Source organism: Corvus hawaiiensis, chromosome 10 (genome assembly GCF_020740725.1).
Source record: "Corvus hawaiiensis isolate bCorHaw1 chromosome 10, bCorHaw1.pri.cur, whole genome shotgun sequence".
Lineage (NCBI taxonomy): Eukaryota > Metazoa > Chordata > Aves > Passeriformes > Corvidae > Corvus > Corvus hawaiiensis.
The window spans coordinates 2,899,607-2,923,783 of NC_063222.1; the positions used below are offsets into that span (position 1 = coordinate 2,899,607).

At 59.0% G+C, this 24,177-nt stretch overlaps 3 protein-coding genes and 2 non-coding genes across 7 annotated transcripts; 3 read left to right on the forward strand and 2 right to left on the reverse strand.

Moving 5' to 3' along the window:
* Window positions 1-1,998: 1,998 nt before the first annotated feature.
* Window positions 1,999-2,117, forward strand: LOC125331230. The gene has a single exon (XR_007205931.1). It is a non-coding gene; the product is annotated as a 5S ribosomal RNA (ribosomal RNA).
* Window positions 2,118-3,741: 1,624 nt separating this feature from the next.
* Window positions 3,742-10,851, reverse strand: AIRE (autoimmune regulator). The gene is made up of 12 exons (XM_048314635.1): window positions 10,711-10,851; window positions 10,452-10,626; window positions 10,198-10,350; window positions 10,027-10,098; window positions 9,584-9,684; window positions 9,327-9,389; window positions 8,932-9,047; window positions 8,652-8,861; window positions 8,467-8,563; window positions 8,158-8,221; window positions 5,463-5,566; window positions 3,742-3,756 (listed from the first exon to the last, which is right to left on the reverse strand). The coding sequence occupies exons 1-12, from the start codon at window positions 10,849-10,851 to the stop codon at window positions 3,742-3,744; spliced, it is 1,311 nt and encodes a 436-aa protein (XP_048170592.1).
* Window positions 7,397-7,515, forward strand: LOC125331174. Its single transcript, XR_007205877.1, has one exon. It is a non-coding gene; the product is annotated as a 5S ribosomal RNA (ribosomal RNA).
* Window positions 10,852-13,836: 2,985 nt separating the features above from the next.
* On the reverse strand, window positions 13,837-18,081 carry LOC125330675. Its single transcript, XM_048314084.1, has 2 exons — window positions 17,994-18,081; window positions 13,837-17,363 (listed from the first exon to the last, which is right to left on the reverse strand). The coding sequence occupies exon 2, from the start codon at window positions 17,328-17,330 to the stop codon at window positions 16,482-16,484; it is 849 nt and encodes a 282-aa protein (XP_048170041.1). The 5' UTR covers window positions 17,331-17,363; window positions 17,994-18,081; the 3' UTR covers window positions 13,837-16,481.
* A 315-nt stretch (window positions 18,082-18,396) lies between these two features.
* SCLY (selenocysteine lyase) lies at window positions 18,397-23,654 on the forward strand. 3 transcript variants are annotated; one of them, XM_048314072.1, is made up of 13 exons: window positions 18,398-18,989; window positions 19,061-19,173; window positions 19,244-19,344; window positions 19,482-19,638; window positions 19,897-20,045; window positions 20,147-20,311; window positions 20,639-20,745; window positions 21,077-21,113; window positions 21,449-21,532; window positions 21,683-21,785; window positions 21,966-22,041; window positions 22,694-22,884; window positions 23,406-23,654. In XM_048314072.1, the coding sequence occupies exons 1-12, from the start codon at window positions 18,790-18,792 to the stop codon at window positions 22,851-22,853; spliced, it is 1,452 nt and encodes a 483-aa protein (XP_048170029.1). In that variant the 5' UTR covers window positions 18,398-18,789; the 3' UTR covers window positions 22,854-22,884; window positions 23,406-23,654. The 3 variants fall into 3 exon arrangements, with proteins under 3 accessions (XP_048170031.1, XP_048170029.1, XP_048170030.1); XM_048314073.1 differs by having other exon boundaries at window positions 18,399-18,989; window positions 19,918-20,045; XM_048314074.1 differs by lacking the exons at window positions 21,966-22,041; window positions 23,406-23,654 and having other exon boundaries at window positions 18,397-18,989; window positions 22,694-22,807.
* Window positions 23,655-24,177: the final 523 nt, after the last annotated feature.

Genomic DNA, 24,177 nt, shown 5'->3' on the forward strand with positions numbered 1-24,177 from the left:
TGGCTTTTGTGGCTTGTGTGGTGCTGGGTCTGTCTGTAGGTTCTGTTGTTGCCGACGGCGGTGCTGGTGTCCACGACTGTGGATGCTTGCATAGCTCGTGCGGCTGGCGTGGCTTGTGTGGGTCCAGGTCTGGCTGCAGGTTCCACTGTTGCCGAGGACAGACCTGGTGGCCATGACTGTTGATGCTCGCGTGCCTGGCGTGGCTTGTGTGGCTTGCGTGGTGCTTGGTCTGGATGCAGGTGCCATTGTTGCCAAGGCCGAAGCAAGTGGCCATGACTGTTGATGCTCACGTAGTTCGCGTGGCCGGCGGGGCTTGTGAGGCTTGTGTGGCTCTGGGTCTGGCTGCAGGTTCCATTGTTGCCAAGGGCAGACCCGGTGGCCATGACTGTTGATGCTCACATAGCTTGCGTTGCTGGCGTGGCTTTTGTGGCTTGTGTGGTGCTGGGTCTGTCTGTAGGTTCTGTTGTTGCCGAGGGCGGCGCTGGTGGCCATGACTGTGGATGCTTGCATAGCTCGTGCGGCTGGCGTGGCTTGAGTAGCTTGTGTGGTTTGTGTGGTGCTGGGTCTGGCTGCAGGTTCTGTTGTTGCAAAGGCCAAAGCAAGTGGCCATGACTGTTGATGCTCCCGTAGCTTGCGTAGCTTGCGTGGCCGGCGTGGCTTGTGTGGCTTGTGTGGCTCTGGGTCTAGCTGCAGGTTCCGTTGTTGCCGCGGGCAGACCTGGTGGCCGTGACTGTTGATGCTCCCGTAGCTTTTGTAGCTTGCGCGGCTGGCGTGGCTTGTGTGGCTTGTGTGGTGCTGGGTCTGGCTGCAGGTTCCGTTGTTGCCAAGGGTGAAGCAAGTGGCCATGACTGTTGATGCTCCCGTAGCTCGCGTGGCTGGCATGGTTTGAGTTGCTTGTGTGGCTCTGGGTCTGGCTGCAGGTTCCGTTGTTGGCAAGGACAGACCTGGTGGCCATGACTGTTGATGCTCACATAGCTTGCGCGGCTGGCGTGGCTTGTGTGGCTTGTGTGGTGCCAGGTCTGGCTGCAGGTTCCGTTGTTGCCAAGGGTGAAGCAAGTGGCCATGACTGTTGATGCTCATGTAGTTCGCGTGGCTGGCGCGGCTGGCGCGGCTGTGGATCTGGCTGCAGGTTCCGTTGTTGCCGAGGGCTGACCCAGTGGCCATGACTGGTGATGCTCACGTAGCTTGCGTGGCTGGCGTTGCATGTGTGGCTTGTGTGGTGCTGGGTCTGGCTGCAGGTTCCGTTGTTGCCAAGGGCGAAGCAAGTGGCCACGACTGTTGATGCGCGTGTGGCTGGCGTGGCTTGTGTGGCTTGTGTGGCTCTGAGTCTGGCTGCAGGTTCCATTGTTGCCGACGGCAGCGCTGGTGGCCGTGACTGGTGATGCTCGTGTAGCTAACGTGGCTGGTGTGGCTTGAGTAGCTTGTGTGGCTCTGGGTCTGGCTGCAGGTTCCATTGTTGCCGAGGGCAGACCCGGTGGCCATGACTGTTGATGCTCCCGTAGCTTGCGTGGCTGGCATTGCATGTGAGGCTTGTGTGGTGCTGGGTCTGGCTGCAGGTTCCATTGTTGCCAAGGGCAGACCCGGTGGCCATGACTGTTGATGCTCACATAGCTTGCGTTGCTGGCGTGGCTTTTGTGGCTTGTGTGGTGCTGGGTCTGTCTGTAGGTTCTGTTGTTGCTGACGGCGGTGCTGGTGGCCATGACTGTGGATGCTTGCATAGCTCGTGCGGCTGGCGTGGCTTGAGTAGCTTGTGCAGCTCTGGGTCTGGCTGCAGGTTCCGTTGTTGCCAAGGGCGAAGCAAGTGGCCATGACTGTTGATGCTCGCGTGGCTGGCGTGGCCGGCGTGGCTTGTGTGGCCTGTGTGGCGCTTGGTCTGGCTGCAGGTTCCGTTGTTGCCGAGGGCGGCGCTGGCGGCCGTGTGCCGGGTGCGGGGGGCATTGGGGCAGGGCAGGAAGGCGCTGGCGTGTGCTGGAGAGCGCTGCTGTGGGGCTGAGGGGTGCCTACGGCCATACCACCCTGAGAACGCCCGATCTCGTCTGATCTCGGAAGCTAAGCAGGGTCGGGCCCGGTTAGTACTTGGATGGGAGACCGCCTGGGAATACCGGGTGCTGTAGGCTTCTTTTGCTGTGTCCTGGGGTCTGGGCAAGAGGTGCCTTGTTTTGTTTGGGCACACGAGCAAAGGGGCACAAGGGCAACGGTGGCCGTGGCTCGCGTGGCTCATGGGGCTTGTGTGGCTGGCGTGGCTTGTGTGGCTCTGGGTCTGGCTGCAGGTTCCGTTGTTGCCGAGGGCAGACCTGGTGGCCATGAGTGTTGATGCTCCCGTAGCTCACATGGCTGGCGTGGCTTTTGTCGCTTGTGTGGTGCCAGGTCTGGCTGCAGGTTCTGTTGTTGCCGACGGCGGCGCTGGTGGCCATGAATGTTGATGTTTGCATAGCTCGTGCAGCTGGCGTGGCTCATGTGGATTGTGTGGTGCCAGGTCTGGCTGCAGGTTCCGTTGTTGCCAAGGCCGAAGCAAGTGGCCATGACTGTTGATGCTCATGTAGTTCGCGTGGCCGGCGTTGCTTGTGTGGCTCTGGGTCTGCCTGCAGGTGCCATTGTTGCCGAGGGCTGACCCGGTGGCCATGACTGTTGATGCTCCCGTAGCTCACGCGGCTGGCGTGGTTCGAGTAGCTTGTGCAGCTCTGGGTCTGGCTGCAGGTTCCGTTGTTGCCAAGGGCGAAGCAAGTGGCCGTGACTCTTGATGCTCGCGTGGCTCACATGGCCGGCGTGGCTTGTGTGGCTTGTGTGGCTCTGGCTCTGGCTGCAGGTTCTGGTGTTGGCGACGGCGGCGCTGGTGGCCATGACTGTTGATGTTCGCATGGCTGGCGTGGCCGGCGTGGCTTGTGTGGCCTGTGTGGCGCTTGGTCTGGCTGCAGGTTCCGTTGTTGCCGAGGGCAGACCTGGTGGCCGTGACTGTTGATGCTCCCGTAGCTCACATGGCTGGCTTGGTTTTTGTCGCTTGTGTGGTGCTGGGTCTGGCTGCAGGTTCCGTTGTTGCCAATGGCGAAGCAAGTGGCCACGACTGTTGATGCGCATGTGGCTGGCGTGGCTGGCGTGGCTTGTGTGGCTCTGAGTCTGGCTGCAGGTTCCATTGTTGCCGACGGCAGCGCTGGTGGCCGTGACTGTTGATGCTCGTGTAGCTAACGTGGCTGGTGTGGCTTGAGTAGCTTGTGTGGCTCTGGGTCTGGCTGCAGGTTCCATTGTTGCCGAGGGCAGACCCGGTGGCCATGACTGTTGATGCTCACATAGCTTGCGTTGCTGGCGTGGCTTTTGTGGCTTGTGTGGTGCTGGGTCTGTCTGTAGGTTCTGTTGTTGCTGACGGCGGTGCTGGTGGCCATGACTGTGGATGCTTGCATAGCTCGTGCGGCTGGCGTGGCTTGAGTAGCTTGTGCAGCTCTGGGTCTGGCTGCAGGTTCCGTTGTTGCCAAGGGCGAAGCAAGTGGCCATGACTGTTGATGCTCGCGTGGCTGGCGTGGCCGGCGTGGCTTGTGTGGCCTGTGTGGCGCTTGGTCTGGCTGCAGGTTCCGTTGTTGCCGAGGGCGGCGCTGGCGGCCGTGTGCCGGGTGCGGGGGGCATTGGGGCAGGGCAGGAAGGCGCTGGCGTGTGCTGGAGAGCGCTGCTGTGGGGCTGAGGGGTGCCTACGGCCATACCACCCTGAGAACGCCCGATCTCGTCTGATCTCGGAAGCTAAGCAAGATCCTGTCATGGCCGAATGACCTGTGGTAGAAGAGACGGAGAGAGTTCTTGGGGCGACAGTCTCTGGTGCCCAAGACTTATTGGTAATGGTGAGGGAAAGAAGCTTCTCCCAGGATGACTTTTTCGGTTATGGTAATGTACCCCAGTTCTGATTCCCCGCTTGGCTCCTGGTGTTAGCCGCACCCCTGTATTTAAGCTCCAGCTGTCACCTGTTCTGGGTCATTTGATTTTGGAATCCGTCATAAGTTCTAGCAATGAAGTGCTTTCTGTGGAACTCTAAGCAAGGACCCTTCTCAACTCCTTGCCGTTGGCTTAATATTAATTTCATTCATTCCATAATCATTCCAGCATCTGTGTGCTCCTGCACGTGAGCCGCAGACTTGTAGGGGACTCAGTAATAAGTGGCTTCTCAGCGTGGATTTCCTCGGACCTCCTCGACAGCGTCTCCGGAAGTCTCTGGGTTCAAGCCACATTTACAACAGCCACTTCCCTCGAGGAAGCCTTTGACTTATATCAGGAGGTTTCAGAGAGGAAGACCTATAATTTCCTTAGAAGAGGAGACCGGTCTGCAGTCGACTGGACCACCCTGAGAGTATTATTTGATCCTCTGGTGAGATACGGCACCTTTTATCCTTTTCATTTTTCTCTTTTGTCTCGGGGCTGGGAGGAGAGGGAGATGGACGGTGAGATAATCTGTCTCCTACGGGAAGTCTTTCCCCAAGTTCTAAAAGCCCTCATTTGTGGGAACTTGCATTTTTCAAGGGAAGATTTAATGCATTTTCTAACTTCGTTGCTTAACAACTTTAAAGGGAATTTAAAACGTCTCATCCCTTGGCTGTTTCTGTTGGGAAAAATTTCTTTGTTCTACCAACTAGTTAGAAAGCTGTTAAAAATGTTGAGAACAGTTAAAAAAACCCCAAAACCTGCCTCCTTCCCTATCCCTGCTTCAAGGGAAACCGGGAGATAGATTCTGCCCGACAGCCCGGGGCTGCTCCCGTCTCCCCTGCTGCCTCCTGATCTCCCTCGTTCCCTGCCCACGGTGGTGCTGGCCAGGCCACCCCGGGTTCTGCCCCAAACCCCTTCCCAGTACCCATTTCCCCGGCTTTTGTCCACTTTAAATTTGCTCCAAGACGGTGGCAGCTTGGTCGGTCCTGCAAACCCAGCTGCTGCCTTTATTTTTGATTCTCCCGCCTCACCGCTCACCATGGCACAGGCCATGTGCGGGCAGCGGTGGGCATTTCGCCCACGCTCAGCCCCCTCCCCGTGTCCGCCCCCCTCGGTCTCCTGACCGACACCGGACCGTCCTTCCCCTGCAGCAGCTTGGGTGGGGCGCAGGCCCAGCCGCTTTTCTTCCCTGCCGCTGCTGCCTCCAAGCCCGGGCCCGCCCCCGACTCGCCGCCGGCTCGTGCCCGGCCGCCTTCCGCCGCCGAGGCGGGAGCACGCCCAAGCTAGCCACGCTGCTAGCCCAGGACCGAGCCCCGCACGGCCGCTTGCCGCGGCTCGCCCTGGCCGCCCACGTGTGGCGTGGGAGCTGAAGGGACAGTTTGTTGTCGTTCTCAGCCCAGTGGACTTGGCTTCTCCCGCTGTGGCAGCAGACTGGGGCCGGCTCCTGGGGAGATGCTCTGCCGCGGCCGCCCCGCTCCCCCCGGCCGCTCCTTCCCTGCCGCAGCGCTGCTAAGCCGCGCCCTTCCCCCCCCGCCGCTGCTGCGCGAGTGCTCTGATGTTACCGAGCCGCGGCTGCTGCCGCTCTGCTCCCCCAGCTGCGAGAACTCCGCCCGTGTGGGGTCTTTCTCGTCGGCCCCGGCCCTGGCCGCACCCTCCCACCCCCGTGCTACAGGAAAAGCAGAAAAAGAGGGGGGGTCGCAGGAGCCCTACTGTTCCCAGTAAGCTGCGAGAACATCGTGGGGGACGCAGTGGACCTGACCTGCAGCTGGAGCACACAGAACAGCAGCCAAAGAAACAGAACAGTGACTTCTCAGATTCTGATGCTGAGTGTGAAGATCAAAGGACTGGGGTGAAGAAGCCAAAGGCCACAGATGATACCTGGAAACTGCCAGAGGAAAACAAGCCCTGCACCAGCCCAGCAAACACCGTTGCTGCAGACACAGCGCCGACCAAGATGAACAGGGCGCAGTCAAAAGACCAGACCACCGCTGCTTCGAAACAGAGACGACTCAAAACAGCACCGATGTTCACTACAGAAACAGACTCACCGTCCTGTCACCAGAACTGTAAACAAGACTTTGAACGGATGAGTCAAGACACCTGTGGTGTCTCCCCAGATCCTACCCCATTCTGTTGCTTTCCCATCAGTTAATATTCCCTACCAGCACCCCTCTGCTTTGCCTTTCCCACAGCCATACCTCCCAATACTCCTATTGAGATGTTTTCTGTTAACTTGCACTCCTCTCTTTATTTACTACTTGTTATCCATTCCCTAGCCACAGGTTCGCACACCCATTACCGTTATACCATTCACCTTTCCCCAGACCTTTAAGTAAGGGAAGGGGGGAAGGGAAAGGCCTCCCCCCCGCCCCCCCCCCCCCGCACCTGAAATTGCAAATTTTTAACTTTGTTTAAAACCGCAACAACTGACAGAGCAACTGCCAGAGCCGGTGCCCACATTCATGATGATGCCCAGCACCCAACACCTATTACCCTGCCGTCCTCTGGATGCTCCTGGTACCACCAGCAGTGAATGCTTGGACTGTGCCACAGCCCAAAGAGAACTGTGCTGCTTCAACCTCACCTCTGCCCATGAGAGTATCCATTGCAGCATCCAGAGAGAAAAATCCTCTAAAAGATTTGAGGACTTGTTGGAACATTGGGTTGTGGGTACTTCTGATCATTTTTGTTGTCTTGTGTATGTTTGGTTGTCTGGGACATTGGGTGTTGGGGTCTCTGAGGGAGGCCTTTTTGCTTAATACAGAAAAGAGGAATTGTGGTGGCCGGTGAACATACATTACAAGGGACAGAGAGTTGTCAGTAAGACAGGTCCCTAGTACCACAGGAGCCACTTTATGTTAGGGTGACCAGAAAGGCTTCTCCAAGGATGCTTGTTAAATCAATCCATCCAAGTTTGAATTCCCCGGTTGTCTGTTAGCCTCTACCCCTTGTCACTCCCCCAGAGCTCCCCATTGGTCCCCGTTCCCTAGTCCCACCTTTTCCCCACCCCCGGATAAAACTGAGAGCTTCGGGATCATGTTCATATTTGCTTCTGCAACCTTCGGTAGCGTAGAAGCAATAAATGCTCCTGCTGGAACGCATGCAAACGCCCTTCTCAACTCTTTGCCACTGACTATAATATTGAACCCACCCGTGCTTCTGTGGGAGCTCGCAGGACCCCACGGAGCCGGGCAGGGACGATATTAGGGTCGGGCCCGGTTAGTACTTGGATGGGAATACCGGGTGCTGTAGGCTTCTTTTGCTGTGTCCTGGGGACTGGGCCAGAGGTGCCTTGTTTTGCTTGGGCAGCCGTGCCAAGGGGCACGAGGGCGAGGGTGGCCGTGGCTCATGCGGCTTGTGTGGCTCTGGGTCTGGCTGCAGGTTCCGTTGTTGCCGAGGGCGGCGCTGGCGGCCGTGTGCCGGGTGCGGGGGGCATTGGGGCAGGGCAGGAAGGCGCTGGCGTGTGCTGGAGAGCGCTGCTGTGGGGCTGAGGGGTGCCTACGGCCATACCACCCTGAGAACGCCCGATCTCGTCTGATCTCGGAAGCTAAGCAGGGTCGGGCCCGGTTAGTACTTGGATGGGAGACCGCCTGGGAATACCGGGTGCTGTAGGCCTCTTTTGCCCCCCTCTGGTGGAGATTTCACAGTTCCCTTTTGGTTTTGGAGTTGTTTAAACGTCTAACTTTATCTTTTAATCATTTGTTTGGGTAACAGGGTTTTTTTTTCTCATTTCTTTGTATTGTTTTTTTTTTTCAATCACCTTTTTGATTTCGTCTTTCATGTTGTTTATTCACCTTTTCACTGTTCATTTTCTCTGTTGAGTGTCACTGGTTGGGACCTTCCATTTTCCTCTGACTGTGTCAGTCTGTTGACCGTCACTGGTTTATTGTGTGATGTTTTTTGTGCTGCCGTGATGCCTGTGAGCGTCTTGTTTTACATCTGGCTCAGAGGCTGTTTCGTCATGGCTTGGGATGGTAGGTCTGCTGCTGGGTCTGTGCACTAAGCGAGGAGCCCATGCGTGTCTGCGAGCGGTTGTGCCATGCTCTGGAACGCCCACTGCAAGATCCCATCCCACGTGCTCTGTGGGACAGCCCCATGTGTTCATTTTCTTTTCCCATCCCACATCCTGCCCCCCCTGGGGTCTCCAGGCACACCGTGCCTGACACACAGCCCCATGTCACCCTGTGGGCCACACCAGAGACACGGTCCCCCTTGGATGGAGTCTGCCTGTTGGTGTCACACAGAGTCTTACCTCACCCAGCAGCGCATCGAGCTCATCCCGACTCAGCACAGGTTCACTGCCGAGGGCTCCGTCCTCTGCCTGTGTGTGGAGAGATGTCCTGCCAGCTCCCCCGCTGCCCTCAGCCTGCTCTCCGTTTGTTCAGGGCTGCTACCCATGTTCAGTCCCTCACCTGGTGCAGTCCCAGCTCATGCTCCCCCAGTACAGCTTCACTAACTTGCCTCCATGTGGTGTCCTTCACCCTGCCTGATCCACCTCCACCTTCCTGCTCCCCAGAGCCCCTGCTCCGCCTCTCCCACCCCGTGTGCGGCACTGCTGGTGCTGACCTTGGCTGCCGGAAGCAGTTGGTCTCCAGCTGCTGCAGTGGTGCCCAGGCTGCCTGTGTCCAGGGTGCCTGTGCAGGATGTGCACAGCAGGAGCCCCCTACACCATCGGGGTGACACAGACCGTCAGGGCAGAACCCTCCAGGGAAGAACTGAGGCTGGGATGTGGGGAGTGATGGGGGACTCACCTGGGGTCCCCACTGGGAGCAGGACAGTGTCGGGGAGTGGGGATCCGGGTGCAGCAGTGGCTGCAGACACTCCCCTTAGCTCCACCCGGCTGGGTGTCCCGTGCTGCCTCCCCCAGGATCTCGGGGGGTCTCTCCACAGCCAAGTCTGCCTCCAGCAGCCGGCCTGGCTCAGCCACACTCTCCACACAGGAGCCGCATCGCCATGTCCCACTGCACAGCAGGAGCAGAGCAGTGAGGGATGGCGGAGGGCACTGGCATCCCTGTGTGCCCTGGGACTCACCTGGGGACGTGGGGCAGTGGGGGCACCAGGCAGGCGAGGTGGAAGGCCCTGGGGCAGCCATCACAGCAGATGAGCTCACCACCATCACCGCATGCTGCACACTCATCCTCGTTCTCCTGTCCCCGGGGGAGTGGGCAGGGGGTCACTGCCACCCCCACAGGCTGAAGCCATGGCTGTCATTCCCCTTGCCCTCTCCCCCTGCATCACCCACCCTGCACCAAACATACCAATCCTTTCAGGGTGGTAAAACTGCCTGTCTCTTGGGGGTCATAACCTGGTGAACCCCCAGCAGCTGAGCCCTGGGTTTCCTGCTCTAGGCCAGGCCAAATGGACATGCCAGGGACACCCCAACAGTTCCTCCTGGGGGTGTACCAGGTGTCACATCTGGAGCTCACCTGGTGGGGCACAGGGTCCTGACTGTACACAGTGGCAGCTGGCAGCTGGCCCTGGGGGTGCAGCTGGGGTTCCCTGTTCTGTTGGCAAGACAAGAAGGGGTTTGGAGAGGCACTGCTGGCACTGGGGGACACCCCCAGGCCATGGCCACGATGCCATGCAGGAACAACCCCCCGCCACAGCCTTGGCAGCTGCACAAGATGGGGGTGAAAACATAGGAGGGGGTTGTCTGTACACTTCGGGATGCCTTGGGCTGGGCAGGGGCCTTCAGGCTGTGGCTTCTGCTCCTGGCCTCTGGCTCCTCAGAGGCAGCTGGGGTATATGGCTCGTCCCCAGCTCTGCTGCCTGTCTTGGAGCTGCCTGCAAGAGAGGCCAGAGGCAGCTCCAGCTCCCCTTCTCCACATCCACCTGCCTGAGGGTGGCTCCTGAATTTGGGGACTAAACTGGGCAGGAGGTGGCTGGGCTGGGCTGGGCTGTACTTACTCGGATCCAGCACGTGTTTAATGAGGATGCCCTCAATGGCCCCACGGCTGACGGGCACTTCACCGCCTGCCACGGCCACCGCTCTCTGCACCGAGGCAGCCACCGCCTGGAGGGCTGCCAGCAGGGGAGCGGCTCAGTGAGGTGGGCAGCCCCCTTCCCCACAGCTGTGGGCAAACAGGGCTCACAGGCAGAAGCTGCCCTGGGGGTTTTGGCACTCACCGCTGGCACGAGAGGTGCGGGGGGTATCTGTGCCCTCCGACCTCTTCACAGCCTTTGCCTTCACCAGGGGCCCTGCAGCATTGTGAGGATGGGCGTCAGGGGGCACAGCACCCCACGACACCTCGGGGGCAGCACCCCGCCCCATCTCCAGCCTGCTCTGGGTCTCCGTACCAGGACTGGCGCTGTGCCGTGCAGCGGGCTGTGCCGCCCGGGCCTTGTCCCGCTCCTCGGGGGCTTTCCTCTTGCCTTGGGGTCTGTGTGGGGCCGGTGCTGTGGGGCTCGGGGAGAGACGCCTTCCACGGCGCTGCCGCCCCAGCTCCACCTCTGCAAGAGGAACAGGGACCGGGACAGGCAGCAGCACCCTGCATGTCACCCCTGCCCACTGTCAGCCCCCGGGGGTGCCAGTCCCACCTGGCCATTAATACCTCTGGGGAAGGCGCCGCGGAGAGGCCGGAGCCGGGAGTACCGCTCCAGATTGTAGTCCTTGAAGAGGACGGCCCAGAAGTCGCGGACGGCGGCGGCGTCGCGGCCCAGCAGCCAGGTGAGCAGCGCGTGGAAGGCGCGGTGGGAGCCCTCCCGCTCCGTCCGGCTCAGCGTCTCCTGCCGGGCACACCACGGCCCACGGGCTGCCCTCCGGCCCCAGCCCCCACAGCATGACCGTCCTGTCCTGCTCCGCAGGCTCACCTTGAAGATGTGCTCAGGGACGACGTCGTGGTCAGCCAGGCCGTGCAGCAGCGGGAAGACGTCGTCCACCGCCATGGCGATCTCGGTGCGGTGCAGCTTCAGCAGGCGCCGCAGGTCCCCGTCGCTGCCCGGCCCCGCCATGCCCGGGGACACCGCCGGAGCCTGCACTGCCCCGTCCCCGGGCACTCCCCTTTAATACACCTTGGCCGCGGCACCAGAAACCTCACTGGGCTCCCGCAGCCCCAGTCATTTCTGTCCGAGGCCGTAACCTGAACCCGTCCCTCCCGCGCGGCGGGGCTGGGCTGGGCTTGTCCCCGCGCCGCCACCGCACCCCCGGTCCCGGGCTTGAGGTCAGGCACCTCCCCAGCTCCGGGCAGCGGCAGCCGGCGTGGGGTCGGCTGTGCCGCTGGTGAAGGACACCCAACCCGCGGGGAACACCGCGGGGTGTCCAGGGAGAGGGGGTCTGTGAGGTCTTGGGGAGGGGCTCCCATCTCTCATCTCTGCGGTCACCCAAGTGTCTCCCAAAATTTCTGGACTTTCCACAGGACCTGCTTCTCTCATCCAGAAACTCGGCTGCAGGAGCACGTGGGAAGTAAGGGCCCAAGAGCTGGGAGTGTGATGGCAACAAAAGAGCGTGGGGAGAGGGGAGTGTGGGTGTCTTTGAGTGTGTCCTCCCCCCACACTCTCCACTTCCCTTCCCAACATCTCTCACGGACAATGTGCTTTGTCTCAAGATAGAAACACAGGGTACTGCAGGAGGAACTGTCTGGGTGCTCACATAATGAATGCTTTCCAGACACGGGGGAGCCAAGATGTGAGTGATTTTGGAGCACATCGGCCTGCAAAGGGATATAAAATGCTGCTGGAGGCTGGGGCAATTAAGCGAACTGGTCTCCTGAGGTTGCTTCTGTGGGGCAGTAGGAAGCACTGACACACAAAGAAACTCCACAAAAGGTGTGTTGGGTTTGAATTGAAGATGCTGAACAAGCAAACATCTTGCCAGAGCCATGGCAGTGCCACGAGTGTGCCCAGGGAATACCTGGTCAGGTGCAGCCCACAGCTCTGTCAATACCCACTTCCCAAAACTGGGGATATGGAGCTGCAAAAAGCTTAGAGCCAGGGGGAAGCTGGCTCCTTGAAAACATCTGGCATAGGAAAGTCTGGGGGCCTGGCTGCTCTGTACCAGGTAGTTGGGAAAGAGAAAGCTCAAAAGCTCCTACCCCAGTTCCCAGGCGTTTGGATTTCCCCAGGATCAATTTCTAGCTTCCCTCCCTCTGGAGGTGTGTCTGGGCTGCCCGGCAGGCTCCGCCGGGGGTGCTGTGGCTGTGCACAGCTGTCCCCAGGCCGCAGGGCAAACCCCGACCCGAGCAGGACCAGAGCATGGTGCAAGAGGGGACTCTGCTGAGTGGCGCCAGGGGATACCGGGAGGAACTTTCATTGCTGAGTCTTAAAAGACTGCAGCAGTATCTGCTGGCTCGAAAGCTGTGTTAGGAGGAAGCATCTGCTGTCAAGAAAGTCAGGAAGAATAACACCACCACACCCTTGGCGAGAGCAGGAAATACCCTTGCACGTGTCTGGTTAATAAATTAATGTGGTTGCCCATGGAAAGGCTCGCCCTGCAGCTCCTTTCAGTATTCAGGGGGATTTTTCCTGTGGAGGCAGTGAGAGCCATCGGATGGAGGTCGGGCAGGTGGTGTACTGGGTTCCTGTGCCCCACACCAGGATTTCTGTGCCCAGCTCTGCCACAGTGGGGATGGCTTCACCACCACCTGTGCCATGCATCCCCCCAGGGGACAAAACGTGGATGTCAGGTGACACAGGAGGTTCATCTCCCCTCCTTGAGCTCTGCCCAAGTCCGGCCACAGGTGCTGAGCACAAGCACACTCGTGACACAGCCTCACAGGTCTGCTCCACTCTTCCTGGGAACACTGTTTTCCCCAGTATCCCACCTGCAGTGCCACAATTTGTCACTGTCACCCTGTGTTAAGCTGTCTGGCACGTCTAGGATAGGCACCCCCCTGCCCATCCAGCTGCCTCGTGGGCAGGCACTGCCCAACACTCTACAAGCCATATGCCCACAGTGCTGGGCTTGGACTTGTTTTAAATTCCAACTCTGTGACTCTTTCTGTGCTGAGTCACAGACATTGTTTTCCACATCCAGCCCACTCAGTAGTGCCATGATTTGCATTTTGGGTTGGTTTTTTTTGTGTTCCTTCCCTTTTCTGAGAGGGGCAGCAGGCAGAGCAGTGGCCATGTGAAGAGGCACGTCCATGCTGGGAAATCAGGCGAGTCTTTCTGCACAACCTCACTCACAGCCAGCCTGGGCAGCTCTAAGGAACTTGTAAGGGCTGCAAAAAGGCAGCTATTGCCTGGGGCTGGCATGTGCCCTGCCGGGCTGCCAGGGGCCCAGGCTGGGGTGTAGGGCTTTCTGGATGCCCTCTCCTTTCTACTGCCCCCCCTGCAGAAACCAGGACTCAAGGGGCGGAGGTTGACAGTGTTTCTCCCCAAATGCCCAGTAAAATCAGTGATTCAGCATGCAGCAAAAGTATTTATAGCCCCTGGGATGCACCTCGATTCCCTCCTGCAAAAGCCATTGACACCAACACGCCCCTTCCAGCATTTCCTCCTTTCCAATTTCCCTTCCTTGCTCAAGTCCCGTGGTGCAAACCCTTGTTGCGTCTCTCTTGGACACGACTGCCCCTCACTCATCTCAAACATCATCCCTGAAACCACAGTCAGGAGAGAACAGGCAGCAGTGGAATACCATGCATGGGACCACTCCAGGAAGGCAGGGAGTCCCCACCTTTGTCTCTGATGCCAATCCCATCAGGCCTGAGGCACACTGAGAGCCCACATGAAACGCTGCCACCAGGTGCAGAGATTTTATTCCTCTCCCCTTACCTTTGGCTGCTCCAGGCTCCAGCATCTTTGAAAAAAGGGGCTCCATGTGGGCCCCTGTGGCAGATTCCCATCTCTGACCACGCTGTCTGGATGGGAGCAGCTCCACCTGCACGCAGCCCAGCTGCTCCTGCAAGGGCCCGGGAAGGAGAGCTGAAGCAGAGATTTATTTTAGCCTCAGTTTCATCTTTCCTCCCCCTTTAGAAAGAAGAAACAAAAGCCCAGAGATATGTTATATTAATTTATTTGGGACACACCAAAAAGGAAAGTCAACAACTGTTAACGTACAAAAGTACAGAATCCTGGGACAAGATTTACTGTCCTGATTAAAAAGGCACCATGGTCCCAAAGAAGAGTAATCAGGATACATGATTTAGAAATTTTCCCCCTGTTGCAGCAGAAACAGAGCCAGGCTTTGGCTCTATCCACAGTCAAACCCAGTTAAAAAAACCCAAATATGATTTCAATGTGATAAACTCTGCTCAGCCTGTACAGGATGTCATGAAAAGAATCACAGCCTAGAAGTTGGTCGATTTTTTTTTTTTTTGTCTTTTTTTGAAACAGTGAAGGTGACTAATCACTAAGTAGGTAACAAGGAAGACAGCAGACTGCTGACACCTTCAGCTCGACTTTCTGTCAGACACATCAGTTCAACTGAGACCAGCAGGCTGAGTGTGGGGCTTCTGAATGAAATGTAATTCCCTGTGGTAGACAGGAAGTCAGATCTGACAACCTTAAATTCCCTGAATCCCTGAAAATCATAAAGCACTATACAGCTGTGTTCCATATCCGAGCCAACCCCGGTGGATTTGCTTTACACACGAGCATTTATACTGTCAGCTATATCTGTAATAAAAAGGGGGGTTACAGCAGTTATTAAAAAACTTCTACTTCGGCGAGGTCCGAGCTTGGCTATATTCCCTGCTGATACAGAGCTGCTGGTGTAGAGACCCAGTGAGAGGCTCAATCCAGCACCTCAGGGCTGGAAGGCAAATAGTTTAAACGTGACATAATTTGCATGGGGAGGTCAGTGAAGCATGTCAGAGAGGAGATGGAGGGAGGCTGTGAAGCCTCAGGCAGCAGAGGCTCGAGGGTGCTGCTAGCAAACCTGTAAAACTACGAGTGGTGCAGAGCACGCGGTGGGCACTAAATATTTTGGAGCGACTTACCATGGAGAGAGAGCTTGTCAGAGACACAGAGCAAGGACTCCAGCTTGTCAGAGACACAGAGCAAGGACTCCAGCACTAAGGAGCAGGGTCCCTGGAAGGGACACGCAGCTCGCAGCCGGATGGAGCCGTGCCAGGCGGCCGAGGCTGGAGCCTGCCCGGGCAGCCCGGCCGGGGCCGCCGTGTCCCGCGGGACCAGCAGCTGCTCTGCATTTCATTCCTCCTTTGGCATAGGACTTCAAAGCAGTCCAAGGACTGATTCATCAAAAGTAAATGAACTGTCAAAATTATTCGTACATGCATTTATTGTTAAAGGGAGCAAAAGCCAAAGAATGAAAGAGCACGAGTAAATGTCAGTAAATGATGTGCAGGACGGAGAGGAAAGAAACGGGGAGAAGCTGAGATACTGGAGTGGGGAAACCAACATTCACACTGGAAGGTAAATTTTAAAACCAGGCAAGTTTGCGCTCTTTCTACCACAGATCTTTTGTGGACAAATAGAGACTTGGGGGTTTTCCATTTTCAGTGTGGTCTGGCAAGGTTTGGGAATCTCACCAGAGAGATCTCCAGCACTGGGTTTCACTGGAAGGTCAAGTCTCTCATCTTTAAAAACCAGTAAAGCAACTCTAACTAAAAAAGTCACAGATACGTCACTGCTCAGGATGTACGTGGGCAAGAGGGTCACGCTTTGTTCAAACAACCTCTGGGTGGAAAACTACCATCTTCCCCCCGCTGGCCTGCACCACCTCAGGGGTGGAAGAGCAAGCCCAGATCTGGGTGCCTGCTGCTGTGAACACCACAGCTACACCTGGGAAGGCTTTTTCTTCCCTATGTCCTAAAAAGGCAGGATACCAGTTTATAAAATTACTCTCATCTTAAAACTAAATAATGCAATTTGCATTTTCCCCTATGTTACCCCCCTCCCCCCAAAGATAAAACATTACCACTTCATTTAGGATTCACCCCAGATCCTAGATTAGGGACTTTGTTATAAAACTCATCCAGTTATGGGAAGGTTTATCCTGATCAAGGAAACGTCGGTAAAATAGAATCTAGAATAAAACATTCAGAATCACCAATGCTTTAACAGCCAAAGCACTCCACTGTCTACTGCTCTCTGCCCGCTCCTCGAGCAGGAGAGCAGTCCCTTCCCAAAAGCACAGCGTGCCTCTCCGGGGCTGGAAACACACACTGCAAACCCACTTCCTTCCTGGCAGAAACGCCAGCTCCCGCAGGAAGGGGCAGAGCACCTTTCACCCCCACTGCAGCCAGGGGAGCCAGGGCTCTTCAGCACACGGATTTTCTGTTAGCAACAAGTCCAAGTTATTACCCTGCAGTAAATCTGAGTCCTGATTCATGCTGTTAGGCCACCGCTGGCTCAGAAATGTTGAGAGACTTCCAAACCCCACGGATGCAGACAGGACCTTGGAAGAAGAGGCTTATATGCTACGTAACCTTGGATCATCCGCTGCATTTGAGCCTTGGCATCGCTGGCCGCTGACAGCTCATCCTTCCAAATCCATGTGGTTTAGTCCTTGCTGCCGTTGTCATCATCCCAGCCCTCTTCCCTGGAGGCAGCATGTTCCTGAGCTCTGGCTTGAGGATCTGCAACAATCACTTCCAATGGATGGTGGGATTTCAAACTTGCCTAACGTGTGCATTGCCACCTTGTACTCCAGCAGCTCTGCCCGCTCTCTGCGGCGGGCGCTAGCAGTTTTTCACCTTTTCCACAGTCTCGTAGAAGCCAGGCCTGACCCTGCGGATGCTCATCCGTATGTGCTCGCCCTCCAGGGGCAGGTCGGTGCCGGCAGCGGCTGTGGTGCAGCGGCGCTTCCGCCGGCCCCGCAGCGAGAAGGCCGGGGCACCACCGTTCTCCTCCTCCGCGGGGTACAGCTCGTCCACACTGGTGCCCTCATCCGACTGCTCCTCGCCCTTGTACTTCATCTCCTTCGCCTTGCTGCCCTCCTTCTCTTCCCTGGCGAGCTTCCTGAAGTGCTCCAGACACTGTATTTTCTGCCTTCTCTCCATCATCTTCAGCTCCTGCTTCTCTGTGAAATCTTCATAGTACATTTTCCTCTCACTCCTCTGATCTTCCAGAAACTTCCACTCGATGCTAGTCATTTTTATCCCACTGTACTCCTCCAGTTTATCCCTCATCTGTGTGTCTGTACAAAACACGTCAAAGAGCTTCTCCGAACTCTCGTTGAATCTGTCGGCTCGCTCAGAAAAAGCCTGGTTCTGTCTCTGCTTCCTGGTCTGGTACAACCGGGTGAATTCCTCGTACATTTTGAGGATGAGTTTCTTTATGTTCTGAGTGGCGATGGTGTGCAGGTTGCAGACCAGCCAGTGCTCCTGCAGGTGCTCTGCGAGCAGCTGGGCCGCGTCCTCCTTGGAGCGCTGGGCCTGGCCGGCCCTCTTGGGCTGCAGCAGGTACAGCATGTTCTGCACCACATCCTTCTTGGTGGGAAGCACCCCCTGGGCAAAGCCCGAAGACTCCACGTACTCCACAGTCCCCAGGGTCTTCCGTGCCCTCACCTCAGTATCCAGTGATTCCATCACTGCTCGGCGGTTCTGTGGTTACGACATAACCTGAAAGACAGGAGGAAAACAGAGAAGTGTGTCAAACGAGGCAGTTTTTCCCCGCAGCAGAAACAAGGCGATGTAAGCCGTGCCGAGGCCAATGGGACGCGGGGCTTTGCGGCGCTCCGCCACTGTTGGACGCCTGCGTTAGCCCAGCCCATCCCAGCCCCTGCTCTGCGAGCCTATCGCTCCTCGGAGCGGCTTCCAGAGCCTAATACGGCGCGCCTGCGTGCGGGAATTCGCCTTTAATTGAGTTTTGCACTTCACTTTATCAACTACAGCAAGGCAGGCGCGGCGGAGGCGCAGCGAGGACGCAGCTCCGGCCGTGCCCTGTCCGCAGTCCCGCCCGCCTGCCCCCGCCACAGCGCCCGAACCGCCCGCTGCCCCCCCGGCCCGGAGCGCGGCCCGGGGCACGGCCCGCACCGCCGCGGCCCGCCCGGGGCGCGCAGAGCCACGAGGCGCGGCCGCCTCCCCGAGCAACTCCCGCCGCTTCGGCCCCGCACCGGGCGCGGCACGCGGGGCCGCCCTCGCCGTGCGGCGCTGAGTCACGGCGCGGCGGGCCCCGGGCGCCGCCCGCCCGCCCGAGCCCGGCGCGGGGATCGTCGCCGCCCGTCCCGGGCCCCCCCGCCGGGCGCTCACCGCCATCGCGCGCGGAGCGGCGCGGAGCCTGCGCGGGGCGCGGCGCGGGACCCGCTCCGACGCTGCCGCCGCCATCTTGGGGAGGGGAAGCGCCGCCGCCGCTCCCCGGCCTTGCGTCCGTCCCGGAAGTACCGCCCGCCCCCGCGCGCCGGAAGCGCGCCGCCTCGCGAGCCACGCCCCTTCCGCCTCGCGCCCGCGCGCCAGCAGCGCGTGAGTGACACCCGGCCCGAGGTGGGGGGGAAAGGGGGACGGGGGCTCGCGCGCCGCCCGCCGGGGGCCAATGGGAGCCCCGTGCGCTCGCGGGCCCGGCCAATGGGAACAGCGGCAGCGGATTGGGCGGAGCGGCCCGGGGAGAGGGGAGCTGGGGGGGGAGGGGGCGTTACAACGGGGCAGCTGATTGGTGGAGCTGTGGCTGTGGGGCAGGGAGCAGGGAGCTGATTGGTGGAACCATGGCTGTGGGGCAGGGAGCAGATTGGTGGAACCATGGCTGTGGGGCACGGAGCAGGGAGCTGATTGGTGGGGCCGTGGCTGTGGGGCAGGGAGCAGGGAGCTGATTGGTGGAACCATGGCTGTGGGGCACGGAGCAGGGAGCTGATTGGTGGGGCCGTGGCTGTGGGGCAGGGAGCAGGGAGCTGACTGGTGGGGCCGTGGCTGTGGGGCAGGGAGCAGGGAGCTGATTGGTGGGGCCGTGGCTGTGGGGCACGGAGCAGGGAGCTGACTGGTGGGGCCGTGGCTGTGGGGCAGGGAGCAGGGAGCTGATTGGTGGGGCCGTGGCTGTGGGGCAGGGAGTAGGGTGATGGGAGGCTGTGGTGCCCCAGGCAGGGCAGGGGCCTGGTCCCCCCTGTCGGTAACCCACGGTGCCAGGTTGGTGACGGTGACAGTGACGGTAACGGTGACAGCAGCGGTGACGGTGACAGCAGCGGTGACAGTGACGGTGACAGCAGCGATGGGTGCGGGGACAGAGCCGGCGGAGGCGCAGTGTGACTCACTGGAGGGGTGAGGCCCTGCCCTACTCCCTGCTCCCCTGTGTGCCCCCCAGCACCCCTTATCTGCCCCTGCCCCTACAGGAAGGTGTACCTGGACCACAACGCCACCACCCCGCTGGCCCCCGAGGTGGCCCAGGCCGTATGGGATGCCATGTGCCAGGCCTGGGGCAACCCCAGCAGCTCCCACCCCACAGGTAGGGACCAGGACGGGCTGGGCTCTGTGGTGATGGGAGCCCGCGGGAGCTGCCAGGTCTGGTCTTGCAGGCAGGAAGGCGAAGGAGCTCATCGGCAGCGCACGGGAGAGCCTGGCCAGGATGCTGGGAGGCCGCCCTGAGGACATCGTCTTCACCTCAGGGGGCACGGAGGTGGGAGCAGGGGGGACCCCCTTCCTGGGAATCCCTGCCCACCACCCCCTCTCCAGCAAGCAGCGATTAGGAGGGTGGGAATGAATGGCACTGTGCTCCTTCTGAGCCTCCATTTTCCCTCTCCTTCTTCCCTTCAGGCGAACAACATGGTGATCCACACTGCCTGCAGGCACTTCCACGAGAGCCAATCTGGGAGAGGGGACAGCCGGGGAACACCACATATCGTGACATCGAGCGTGGAGCATGACTCCATCCGCCTGCCGCTGGAGCAGCTCGGGAGGGAGGGCCTGGCAGGTGAGTGGCACAGGCACAGATGGGGTTTGAATGGGGGGTCTCTGCTGGTGTTTTTGGAGGAGGGCAAGATCCTGCAAGCTCTGTGATGTTCCACTTTCTCCCGCTGGAGAAGGGCACCATTTTCCCCTTTGGTGCCCGCGTTCCCCCAAGCTGCATGTGACACCTCCCTGCTCTGTGCCTGTGCTCCATACACTCCTGCCCTGCCCAGCGGGGCACAGGCCAGCCCCGAGCACTTTCAACCTACCCAGCCAACCTCAGGGCTTGTCTCCTGGCCTGCAGAAGCCACTTTTGTGCCTGTGTCCCCATGGAGCGGGCAGGCAGAGGTGGACGATGTCCTGGCTGCCATCCGGCCAAACACCTGCCTGGTCTCCCTCATGTTGGCCAATAATGAGACAGGGGTCATCATGGTGAGTGTGGGCAGTGAGGGGGATGGGGTGGGGACACTCTCGCAAAGAGGCGGTGACAGGAGGTAGCAGAATGGGATGCAGACCCTCCTCCCTGCCACCAGCCCGTCGCGGAGCTGAGCCAGCACGTCTGTGCCCTCAACCAGCGCAGAGCAGCGGAGGGGCTGCCCAGGGTCCTGGTGCACACGGATGCAGCACAGATGATTGGCAAGGGGCGCGTGGACGTGCAGGAGCTGGGCGTGGACTACCTGACCATCGTGGGACACAAGGTGTGGCCCTGCTCGCGTGGCCCTGCTGCTAGTCACCCTGTGTGACATCTCTGCTGGGCTGCCAGGGGGACACACAGCTTGGTACCTCGTGGTGGCCAGAGTTCTCCTGCTGGGTGGGGCTCTGCAGACAGACTTCGCTCCTGCGGAACCTGTCTGGGCTGGGGGGCAGGAGACTGAGGATGGGGAAGAGCTCTGCAGCAGCCTGCGCCTGTGCGATGGGCAGGGGCCAGCCCTGGAGGGCACTCAGATCTGGGCAGGAGGGCAGGAAGCACTGTCAGTACTGTCGGTGTGTCAGTGTCCCCAGGGTCACCGTGGCTGTCCCCGCAGTTCCACGGCCCGCGGATCGGAGCACTGTACGCCCGCGGCCCCGGCACCACCACCCCGCTGCACCCCATGCTCTTCGGAGGGGGACAGGAGAGGAGTTTCCGGCCAGGGTAAGGGGGCAGGTGGTTACCTGGAGAGCTGGGCCTCTGGCTGGTGGCCAAGCCACATGGGCTGCCTTGTCCAAGCTGAGCTGGCACTTTGTCACCTGCCAGCCCTGGGCAAGCAGCCCAGCACGGCAGGGAAATGGATCCACGCATGGAAACTCCCTGGAGCTCAGGCTTTACCAAGGGTGGAACCTTGGTAAACCTGGTAGCCTGGTAACCTCAGAGAGGTCTCCAGGACCCCCTGCCAGCAGTGAGGGGTCCCATGAGGGAATGTCTGTGTCTCAAGGTTGGGTTTCTGGTCTTGAGAAATAACTCACTGGTCCCTGTTCCCTTCCAGCACTGAGAACACCCCGATGATCGCCGGCCTTGGCCAGGTTAGTCGGGATGGGGTGAGCAGTGCAAACCTAGCACAGAGACTGCCACTTGTGCTCCCTGGTCATCAGAAGGGACAAACTTGGGATGTGGGAGAGAGGGTGAACTGGGAAAGGCGGTGGGGCTTTCTGGTGCCAGTTGAAGGAGGTGCTTTGGGGCGCTTGCTGTGGGTTTGCAGCCCTGGCAGTCACACAGCTCACGTGGCACAGGGCACTGAGAGGGGACACAGGGGACCTGGCACTGCAGAGGCTGTTCCAGGCTGGGCTCACATCCCGGGGACCACGCACAGAGGGAGGTGTCCAAGGGTCACTGGTGGAGCCTGTCTGGGTGTTCTCAGGCTGCAGAGTTAGTGAGCAAGAACTGGGAGGCCTATGAGGCTCATATGCGGGATGTCCGGGATTACCTGGAGGCCACGCTGGAGGTGAGCAAATCTGGTCCCTTCCTGCAGTCTCAGGCTGCAGGATGTGTGGCCTGGAGCAGGGTGAGTATGTCCCTCTGGCCATGCCCACCCCTTCATAAGGACGTTCCTCTTGGGAACCCAGAGAGGTTCACAGCCCTCTGATTTCTCCAGGCCTCCTTTGGGAAGCAGAGGATTTGCTTCAACAGTCACTTTAAGGGCTCCAAGCGACTCTGCAACACCTGTAACTTCTCCATCCTGGGCCCAGGCCTTCAAGGTAGCTCTTACCCTACTGCTGTCCCGCAATGGTTACGCACAGCCAAGCACCTGCCCCTCACCAGCACCTGTGGCTGAGACTAGTGGGTGCTTGGCTGGTGGGCAGGGAGGTGAGGCAGGAGTAGTCCCTGGAGAGAGCCTTGACACTGGGAAAGCTGTGCTTGTGTTGCTTGTGCTGCAGGACGAAGGGTGCTGGCCCACTGCAAGGTGCTCCTTGCCAGCGTCGGGGCTGCCTGCCACTCTGAGAAGGGGGATCGGTGAGCAGACAGCTTTTCCAGCCCTTGGGTGTCTTCCCAGAGGACAGCAGGAGGGAGGGATGGAAACAGGCAGGGAAAGGGACAGTGGGTGGCTTGGGCAGCATCACCTGGAACAAAGAGGGTACAGAGTTTTCCAGAGGGGCTGAAGGGCTGTTAAGGAGATTACTGCAGGAGACACAGCTGGAACGCTCGATTGCTGCTCGGAAGGAGTTTGTCCCTCCCAGCTTTGGTGATCCAGCTGAGCTTGGAAGTACTTTTGAACTGCTGGCACTACCAGAAGAGAGCTTGCCTTGTGTCTGTGCCTGGCTCTCCGGCTCCAGCCCATCTTGGCCCTCCAGATGGCTCCTGTAGGGGATATGGGGATAGGGGTGCTTTTGGCCTGGTCTAGAGCAATGCCCTGTGGACCTGGCAGAGCTGCCAACCCACAGGGACATGGAACAGGTTCTTCTTAGACGAGCCAGATTCCCCATAGGGCAACAAACCCAGTGGGATTGGGTGCCCCTGGAAAGCAAGCGGTGCGCTGTGCAGGGGACAGGTTTGCCTGGAGCGCATCTGCAGATGTGCTTCTTCACGCAGCTCAGTGAGGCTCCCTGCTGATGTGTGGGGCTTCCTCAGCTTCGAGTCCATCCTCTGCCCCCTGGCTGTGTTCCAGGCCCTCCCCGGTGCTGCTGAGCTGCGGGATTCCCCTGGAGGTGGCGCGGAACGCGCTGCGGCTGAGCGTGGGGCGCAGCACGGCACGGGCAGACGTGGACAGAGCTGTGCAAGATCTCGTGCAGGCTGTGGAGCAGCTGGAGCGGGACCCGGCCCCATAGACCCTGGAACTGCTCCCCGGACACCACTCAGGTTCTTGGGGTGGGCCCCTGGGTGCGAGCTGCCCATACCAGCCTGGGCTCAGGGGTGGCAGGGGGAGGTTCTGAGGAGGGGGCTTGGCTGCCTTGGGGCTGGAGTAGCTCCAGGGCTTGCCCAGGATTCAGCCCCACTGCACAGTGGAGGCTTTTGGGGAGTCGTGCTGTGCAGTGCCCCTGGCTTGCCAGATGTACCCAGCTGGGTGCCTGCACATGCACGTGTTGACACAGCTGAGCCTCAGAGCTCGAGTCCCTGTAGAGGGACAGGCATGGAAGCCATGGGAGGAGGAGCCTCATGCCCTGGTTGCTTCCCACAAAGGAAGCTTTCCTGCTGCTTGAGCAGCCAGAGGAAGAAAGACTATCTGCCCCAGAGCGAAATAAGGAGCTGATAGAAGCACAGGAAGATTCTGGGCTGGGAACTGCTCTGCCCTAAGCTGCCAAAGGGATTTCTGGCAGGGCACAGCTTTCCCAGCACTGCTTCATTTTACCTGCTCCCCTTTTCTTCTGTCTTTCCTACAGTGGGCAGAGCTCCTGTTGCCAGCTTCACCTGCTCCTCAAGGAAACAGTTGTAGGGGTGGCTGTGACTGTGCCAGCACTCGAGGGAACCCTGTGTGGCCCAGGGGGTTTCTGGTCTCTGGCATCACCAACACTGAAGGACACAAGTGTCACATGGATCAGGAGCGTTGCCAGCTGGGCTGGCTGATGTCAGGGAACTTGGTCTCCCTGGCTATTCATAGGAATAAAAGTAATTCCTGCTGCTTTTCACAAGTAAAATGTATTTTCTGTGGGGGAAGCTGGACTGGTTGGAGCCATCTGAGTGGTGCCTTTTCTCTCAGAAAACGCTCATGTCCCAGAACACAGGCACAGGCAGCTGCAGTGGGAGGTGCCTGCAGGGCCTGGTTGGCACAGAGCCCATTGGACACAGATGCTGGCCTTTCTCTTTACGGCCACACATTAGCGTGGCCAGGAATACTATTTGGACCCCTAAAGCCCTGGGACTCTTTGCAAATCCCATGTCTCACTGGAGTTTCGGTACCCAAGCACCCTGTCAGTCACTGATCCTGCCAGGCTGGTCGGTTTTACCATGCTGCTCACACCTCCATCTCAAATGCATTCTTTTATTTCTCCCTTTTTTCCCCTCCCCTGGATAATAGTAAAAAACTCCTCTAGAAAAAGTGGTTCCATAGAAGAGATTTTGGTCTGCTTCAGGGCTAGATCTTTAATCTGTCATGGACCTTACAGTTCCTGGGGGCCTTTCACAGTTGTGGCACAACTGGAGATTCAGCTTTTG

Coding starts and splice junctions, on each gene's coding strand:
- AIRE (XM_048314635.1), bottom strand. CDS start 10,851: ATGGCGGGGCCGGGCAGCGACGGGGACCTGCGGCGCCTGCTGAAGCTG. Junction 10,351..10,451: donor CCGCGGCGCCTTCCCCAGAG/GTATTAATGGCC, acceptor TTCCTCTTGCAG/AGGTGGAGCTGGGGCGGCAG. Junction 10,099..10,197: donor ACGGCACAGCGCCAGTCCTG/GTACGGAGACCC, acceptor ACAATGCTGCAG/GGCCCCTGGTGAAGGCAAAG.
- LOC125330675 (XM_048314084.1), bottom strand. CDS start 17,330: ATGGAATCACTGGATACTGAGGTGAGGGCACGGAAGACCCTGGGGACT.
- SCLY (XM_048314072.1), top strand. CDS start 18,790: ATGGGAGGCTGTGGTGCCCCAGGCAGGGCAGGGGCCTGGTCCCCCCTG. Junction 19,639..19,896: donor CGGGAGGGAGGGCCTGGCAG/GTGAGTGGCACA, acceptor AGCCAACCTCAG/GGCTTGTCTCCTGGCCTGCA. Junction 20,312..20,638: donor TGACCATCGTGGGACACAAG/GTGTGGCCCTGC, acceptor CTGTCCCCGCAG/TTCCACGGCCCGCGGATCGG.